At 54.8% G+C, this 8,062-nt stretch overlaps 1 protein-coding gene across 1 annotated transcript in view; it reads left to right on the forward strand.

Annotated features, from left to right (window-relative positions):
• Positions 1 to 6,687, forward strand: part of NIPAL2 (NIPA like domain containing 2) — a 34,403-nt gene extending 27,716 nt beyond the window's left edge. The window contains exons 8-11 of the mRNA XM_064154036.1: positions 1,583 to 1,671; positions 3,220 to 3,283; positions 5,080 to 5,174; positions 5,917 to 6,687. Of these exons, the coding sequence (XP_064010106.1) occupies positions 1,583 to 1,671; positions 3,220 to 3,283; positions 5,080 to 5,174; positions 5,917 to 6,038 (370 nt within the window). The 3' untranslated portion in view covers positions 6,039 to 6,687. The remainder of the gene's footprint in view (positions 1 to 1,582; positions 1,672 to 3,219; positions 3,284 to 5,079; positions 5,175 to 5,916) is intronic.
• The last annotated feature ends 1,375 nt before the right edge of the window (positions 6,688 to 8,062 follow it).

An 8,062-nucleotide genomic window follows, 5' to 3' on the forward strand; every position in this document is an offset into this window, starting at 1 on the left:
GGGCTGGGTGCTAGGTTGGGCTGGCTGAGCTTGGAGCTCTCTTCCAACCTGGCTGATTCTGTGATTCTCCTGTGAGCCCTGCATGCTTTTGCTGATGATTCTCTTTAGGGTTTCTGTTGCCTTTCTAAGGAGCACAGCAGATTCCTAAGCCAGAAAGCACAGGCTTGGGGCCCCCGTGGTAGGCTTAAAATGGTAGGGTTAAAATTACCTCTCCCCCTCAAAAAAGAAAACATCATCAGAGCATCTCAGAAGGTTTGGAAGCCAAGATAAAGCTGTACTTAGAGCACAACTGCAGTCTAAAAGCATGTAATGCAATGCACAGGCACCAAACCAGCTGACTGGAGTGGGTACCTTGGAGGTGTCTTTCCTACCTGGCTGCTTCTAGGAAAATATGGTAACATAGATCTACACTTTGGAAGTAACAAACCCAGAAGGGGCTCACAGCCACCTTCTTCTCCCTACGCCCCAGAAGGAAGACCAGACCCCACTCTTAGCTACTCAGCCAAGGTCAGTGTAGCCATGCAGGAGCAGGGAAGAGGAAGAGGAGGGGGCAGGAGGCAGCACAGTTTGTGCAGCAGACCATACACCAGCCCAAGAAATGAATGAAATGACACAGACTTAACCTATTGTTTTTCTTTTATAACCAATTCTCTATTTTATTTACTTTTCACTTCCTCCCCCCCCCCATTCCATGTCCCTGGAATGTTCCTATTCTGTGTTTATGGTTTAGAGTGCTGAGAGTGTTAACTCTCACCTCCCACAGCCCCCTTCCAGGGCTTTCCCAGCAGGACAGAGTGTGCCTGAGGTATTTATTGCATGGGTAAGCATCCAAATACGTGTTAGAGCCAACCTGGGGTGAGCAGCAGCAGTGCTGTGGGCTTCAGCAAAGTGAAACAGTTCCTGTGAGACCTCTCAAGCTCAGCTCTGTGCTGGACCACAGACCCTTACACGACCTGCCTGAATTAGAGCCGCTTGTCCCTGGCTGCTAGCAGCAGCTCTGCCTCCAGCAACCAAGGCAGACCCTGAGCAGCAGTGCCCAAGCAGCCCTCCCCCTCTGGAGATATTAAAAACCCACCTGGCTGTGCCTGGCTGTGATCTCCTCTGGGTGATGCTGCTCTGGCAGGGGGGTTGGGCTGGCTGAGCTTTGGAGGTCCCTTCCAGCCCCTGACATTCTGTGATTCATATGCCTCAATTTCTACCCACTGCCCCTTGTCCTGGCACTGGGCATCACTGAGCAGAGCCTGGCTCCAGCCTCCTGCCACTCACCCTGCACATCTTTATAAGCACGAATGAGGTCACCTCTCAGGCTCCTCTGCTCCAAGCCCCAGCTCCCTCAGGCTCTCCTCATAAGAGAGATGTTGCATTCCCTTCATCTTCCTCATGGCTCTGTGCTGCACTCTCCAGGCAGCTGGGTGTTCAGCTCAGTGCACAGCTGCCCAGGGCTGCTTGCTGCTGGGGTAGAAAAGCCTCAAAAGCCCAAACTGGTTGCACCTATTGTTGAGCTGATGTAAAGTGGCTTCAACTGCCCAGAAGGGCAGTGAGCCTCCTGCAGGAATAAGGTGTGCTGATGCTTGTCTTCCAGGTTCTTGGATCAAGCAACCCATCTGCATGCAGTGACAGCAGTTGTGCCCCTTCATTTTGTGCTCTTCACCACCAGTGCCATCGTTTCAGGTTTGTTTCTGGCCTCCTGCCTCTACAGAATGCTTTGCTAGCAGAATTGCTGTCTGCTGATAGAGTCATAGAATCAACCAGGTTGGGAGAGACCTCCAAGTTCAGCCAGCCCTGGCCAATCAACCAGACCATGGCACTAAGTGCCTCAGCCAGGCTTGGCTTCAACACCTCCAGGGACAGCAGCCAGGGCCTGGGCAATGAGGTGAGTTGCTTGCCTGCAAGGCAGCACCACAACACTCCTTCTTGTGCCAAAAAAGGACACACAGTGCCCATGGGAAAGTTTAGAGCATGCTAAGAATCCAGTCTGGCCTTGAACACCTCCAGAGAGGTTGTGGATGTGATCAAAGGTCACATTGGCTGATTCTGTGCTCCACAACCTCCCTGGGCAGCCTGTGCCAGTGTCTCACCACCCTCACTGCAAAGAACTCTTTCCTAACATCCAGTTTCAGTCTCCCCTCTGCCAGTTCAAACCCATTCCTCCTCATCCTGTCATTCCCAGACCTTGTCAATAGTCCCTCCCCAGCCCTCCTGCAGCCCCCTTCAGATCCTGCAAGGCCACTCCAAGGCCTCCTCAAAGCCTTCTCCAGGCTGCAGAGCCCAACTCTCTCAGCCTGTCTTCAGAGCAGAGCTGCTGCAGCCCTCTGAGCATCTTCATGGCCCTCCCCTGGATTTGCTCTAACAGAAGAACCTCTTAGCTGTACTGGCCTGAGCCTGCTTGTGAGCAAGACCTGGCGTTTGACCTGCATGAAAGCTGTTGCTGACAAGGCACCAAGCACCTGCACCTGTGCAGTGACTAACCCAGCAGGGGCTCCAAACTGCTGGGCTAAACCTGCCTCAGCCCTCCTGCAGCACCCTGCTGTGCTGGTTTGAAGCCAGCTGGGATACTGTGGTGAGAAGAACTAGATGCTAGGCTGTGAAAGGGAAACAGTGCTGCTGTCTGCTGCACTCACAGGCTTGCTGGGATGGACAAGAACAAGAACACAAACATAGATAACAGAGTTGCTCTCTGGCTCTGGCTGCCTGCACTTCTCTCTGTAACCTGCTGCTTCCTACCCCTCCCAGCCAATCCTCCCAACTCACCTTGAACGTAAGGCAAAGTCTGGGGTAAGGTGGGAAGGAGGTGGAAGGGTGGTTGGGAGCTCCTCCTGGGGGCTCTGGTTTCTGGAGGGCTGCTGTGTTTCTGCATTGCCTTTCCCTTGCCTATTTCTGTCTGTAGCTGTAGCTGTAACTCTCTGCTTGTGCCTCGTGCTAAGCTGTGGATGTAAAGCTGCAGTCCTTCACCTCCAGCCCAGCTGAGCCCAGTCTGGGTGATTTCTTAAGGGGGGGGGGGGGGGGGGGGGGGGCGGGCAGGGAACACTCAAACCATCACACCTGGGCAAGCCTAGGCAATGTGATACAGGCAGAGAAAGCCAACCCCTCCCAGCAGTATCTGCCTTGGCACTGCTCTGCTCTCTTGGAGCGTGACACTTCTGCTGACCCTCCCAGCTGCACCTCCCAGGGCTTGGAAGCCAGGCAGGATCTGCAGTTCTTGTTTCTGTTGCATTCCAGGGGCTGTATTTTATCAGGAATTCCAAAGTGCAGCTCTGCTGAGCCTCTTCATGTTCCTGCTGGGGTAAGTGGATCGGCCTGGAGCCCGTGGCAAGGCTTGCGCCGCAGCCGCGGTGCCTCGCGGGGTCCTCTCTTTTCCCAGTAAGAAGAACCCCCCTTGTTACTGAAGTGTTCTGGAACAGCCATTAGAGGAGGGTGAGAAAGCATTAAAGGAAAGATTGATGCCTGAGCTTGGGGACTTTGGAGGCCTGGGGTTGAACCCAAGTACGTCAAAACGTGAGACACTTCCAAGCTGCTGATCTGCTGGGGGGAGGACAAAGCAGCAGCAAGGAGGCATCTCTGCTCTCCACCAAAGACCATGTTACAGCTGTGAGAAATTCTCCTGTGCTGCCTTCCAACTGGTCTGTGGTGCCACTGGGGCCTGGGCAATGAGCTGAGCTGCTTGCCTGCAAGGCAGCACCACAACATTTGCTTCTTGTGCCAGAAAAGGACACAAAGTGCCCACAGGAAAGCCTAGAGCGTGCTAAGGGCCATAGAATGTCAGGGGGGACCTTGAAAGACCATCTAGTCCAACCCCCTGCCAGAGCAGGAGAGAAACACAGAGTCACAGAGTCAAGCAGGCTGGAAGAGAGCTCCAAGCTCAGCCAGCCCAGCCTAGCACCCAGCCCTGCCCAACCAACCAGACCATGGCACTAAGTGCCCCAGCCAGCCTTGGCTGCAACACCTCCAGGCACAGCCACTCCACCACCTCCCTGGGCAGCCCATTCCAATGCCAATCACTCTCTCTGACAACAACTTCCTAACAACATCCAGCCTAGACCTGCCCTGGCACAACTTCAGGCTGTGTCACCTTCTTCTGTTGCTGATTGCCTGGCAGCAGAGCCCAACCCCACCTGGCTACAGCCTCCCTTCAGGGAGCTGCAGACAGCAATGAGCTCTGCCCTGAGCCTCCTCTGTTAACAATCAGTGTTTAAAGAGAGACCTTCTGCTGGCTACCAGCATGGTCACAGCTCTGGGGACAGGTGGCAGTTGCTGGACAATAGGCATGAGATGGTTAAAGGCATCTCCCATTGCTGCTGGAGGTGTCTTGCCATGGTGCTGTCAAAGGGGCTGATCACTGCAGGCATCTTCATCACCTGCAGTTGGACTGGGGTAGGGGGAGCAGTGCACACAACTGCTGTGTCCCCTGGCTGCAGGGAAAGTGATAGAAAATGGAGATGAGCAAATTCAGCTCAGGGATTTGGCTCACTAAAGGCTCTGTTCAGCCTGGCTGGCTCAGCTCAGGGAGGCAGCCCAGCAAAGAGAAGCAATGAGAAGTCTTCTGCAGGCTGAGTCACAGACCCACAGACCATAGACTCATAGAATCAGTCAGGGTAGGAAGGGACCACAAGGATCAGCCAGTCCCAACCCCCTGCCATGCCCAGGGACACCCTACCCTAGAGCAGGCTGCACACAGCCTCAGCCAGCCTGGCCTTAAACACCTCCAGCCATGGGGCCTCAACCACCTCCCTGAGCAACCCCTTCCAGGCTCTCACCACTCTCATGCTCAACAACTTCCTCCTCACCTCCAGGCTGACTCTCCCCACCTCCAGCTTTGCTCCATTCCCCCCAGTCCTGCCACTCCCTGAGAGCCTCAAAAGTCCCTCCCCAGCTTTTTTGTAGCCCACTTCAGATCCTGGCAGGCCACAAGAAGGTCACCTGGGAGCCTCCTCTGCTCCAGCCTGCACAGCCCCAACTCTTTCAGTCTGTGCTCACAGCAGAGCTGCTGCAGCCCTCTGAGCATCCTCCTGGCCCTGCTCTGGACACTCTCCAGCATCTCCACAGCCCTCTTGTAATGGGGACTCCACTGCTGTTTTGCAGGTGCCTCCTGGCTTCCCTCGGTGTCTTCGCAATTGCAAGAGATCAGCAAGAGGAGCAATTACAGACTCCTTTTATCAACTGTGGGACTGTTCCTGGTGAGCAGGGCTTTGGCTTGTCCTCCTCCCCCCTCTCTCCCTCTCCTCCCCCCTCTCTCCCTCTCCTCCCCCCTCTCTCCCTCTCCTCCCCCCTCTCTCCCTCTCCTCCCCCCTCTCTCCCTCTCCTCCCCCCTCTCTCCCTCTCCTCCCCCCTCTCTCCCTCTCCTCCCCCCTCTCTCCCTCTCCTCCCCCCTCTCTCCCTCTCCTCCCCCCTCTCTCCCTCTCCTCCCCCCTCTCTCCCTCTCCTCCCCCCTCTCTCCCTCTCCTCCCCCCTCTCTCCCTCTCCTCCCCCCTCTCTCCCTCTCCTCCCCCCTCTCTCCCTCTCCTCCCCCCTCTCTCCCTCTCCTCCCCCCTCTCTCCCTCTCCTCCCCCCTCTCTCCCTCTCCTCCCCCCTCTCTCCCTCTCCTCCCCCCTCTCTCCCTCTCCTCCCCTCCAGCAGGGCTTTTCCTCTGTTCAGAAAGGAAGCAGCAGGTGATGGGAGGGCAGGAGGAGAGCTGAGCCACGCGTGTGCTGCAGCCAGGTTGAACACATCCACTCACTCTTCATTTCTACTCCTCTTCCCAAGAGATTCATTTTCAAAGACCCTTCCAGGGCTTTTCCAAGCTCTTATCCCAAGCAGTGGAATGAAAACAAGGATCACTGGGGCGAGGAATGTCTAAATGCTGCCTTGGCTGGGGGATTTGTGTTATTAACATTCTTCACAGGGTCGTTTTTTTTCCCTTCTCTCTCCCCATTTTCTTAGGGCAAACACTGACAGGGAAAATACAACCAGACCCTCACACTCCAGGCTATGGCACTTTGAGTAGTGAAGATGATGTGGTGAAGTCAAGGCTGGAAGGAGAGAGCACCTTACCTGCCAACTGACACCAGGACCCCTGCTGGCACAAGGGCCAGCAGCACTTTTATTTTTTTGGGGGGGGACATATTTAAGCCTACATTGAACTGCTTTATGCTGATGAGTCATAGGATTACTTATTCCTGCTTCATTTATCCTGCCCTTCTCCCAGAATGTCTTCTGGAGATAAAGGGAGCCTTGAGAAAAGCTTAAAAACCACTAATGAAATGGGACCTTTTCCTCAGACCGAAGCCTCCCGAGGCTATTTATAGTCTTAATTGCTTTGAAATGCAAATAGGCACAGAACAGGGTTGTAAAAATTCCCCTTTGGAGCCCCTCAGAGCTGTGCGGATCTTCAGAGACAGAGGAGGGGAGTGAGGATCCTTTTCCTAACTCACTTCAAAGTGGTCTGCTTTAGGAGACCTTTGCAAACCTGAGCTCCCTGCTCAGCAGCTGCAGCTGTGTGTGTGCAGGGTAGCCAAGCCTGGGCACAGCCTGGCAGCCTGAGCTGCAGCAGGAGGTGGCTGCTCGGAAGCAGCAATGTGCTGGAGCCAGCGTGCACAGGGCTGCACCTGCTGCTTTCCAGCCTCAGCCCCTTCCACTGGCTCGGGCCAGGACTGTGTCTGCACCTTGCTTGTACCAGCTGCCTGACTGTGGCCTTCTTTTCCCCTCTGGCTGCTTAAGTTCAAGTGTCTAAAGCTGCTTAGCAACAAAAAAGAGCAGCACGTTCTCTCACCTGCTTGCTCCGGGCAGCAAAGGCAGGCCCCTTGCTTTTCATTGCAAGGCAAATGCAAGCTGCTTCCCAAGGGCTCAGCCAGAGCTTGTGCTGCAGGTGGGAACAGGAGGCCTACAGATTTGCATTCTGTGACCTGGGAAGCACAGGGGGGAAAGGATTTGGGTTTGCTGCTTTTCTAAACGATTGGCCTAGGGCAGCTTACCAAGACCTGTTTCTGTGGCTCAGGAGAGCTGGAGGAGGGTTCCCAGGTAGAGGATTTTCTTTTTAAAGAAAGAAATCCACTGCAAACACACCTGGGGCAGAGGTGAGCCTTAGTTTTGAGCTGCTCTAGTGCTTCAACAGCACTTTTTCTCTTTTTCCTTCTCTCCCTCTTCTCTCCCTCCCTCCCTCTTCCCTCTCTCTTCTGTCCTGGCATGCCCTGGGTGACCTGCCCCGGGTGATCTCCCGCGGTCCCTTCCACCCCCTGATGCTCTGTGCTGCTGTGGGATGAACTGATGGGGCGAGACATGGGTAGCAGTTCTGTCAGATAAAAGCTGTGATTTGCCATGTTTGGGGCTTTGAGATGTGAGCACTTCCCAACGAGTGCTGCAAGACTGGAAAGGGTCAGTGAGGAGAATCTGTCATGACTCGTTTCAAGAAGCAGTTTCTAACCAGCATCATTTTCCAGCTCTTGCTTCTGATATTTAGGCTGCAAACACTGCAGACAGATGCCCACTGAAGGAAAAAGCCTTGCCCCTGGAATGCAAAAAGCCTCTGCAGCCCTTCTCTTTAACACTGACTCCTCCTCTTGCTGTGCTTCTCCTGACCCCCAAAACGTGTGCAAGCTGCTAAACGCGCACCTGAGCACTGAGCTTCCTGCAGCAGCTCCAAGGGGCCTGCAGAAACCAAGCCGTGGGCAGGCAGCAGCTCTCCTGGTCCCCTGGGGCCCTACAGGACAGAACCAGCAGGACTCAGCCTTTGTTTCACTGCTGGCCGTGCTGCAGGGAGAGATGGAGCCTTAGCTGGATGGGAGCTCTGTGGCAGGCTAAGGCTGCTCAGAGTTTGCCATAGGCCATCAGGATGCATTTACCTAAATGGCTTCAGCTGGCAAAGAAACAGAACAGCTTTGGGCTGGATTTGTGTTCCTGCTCCTGTGCACCTGGCAGGCTTCCTGCCTGCCTTGTGCTACAGCTCAGCTTTTGGTGGCTCCGTGATTTGCATGGCCACCTAAAACCAAAGGAGAGAGGCTGGACATTACAGGTGCTTCAGCTTCTGTGCTTTGCACCTGTGGTCTCAGGCAGCTGCCAAGCTGCTGGAGTGGTGCAGTGCTGCTGGAAG

Source organism: Pogoniulus pusillus, chromosome 14 (genome assembly GCF_015220805.1).
Source record: "Pogoniulus pusillus isolate bPogPus1 chromosome 14, bPogPus1.pri, whole genome shotgun sequence".
NCBI classification, from domain to species: domain Eukaryota; kingdom Metazoa; phylum Chordata; class Aves; order Piciformes; family Lybiidae; genus Pogoniulus; species Pogoniulus pusillus.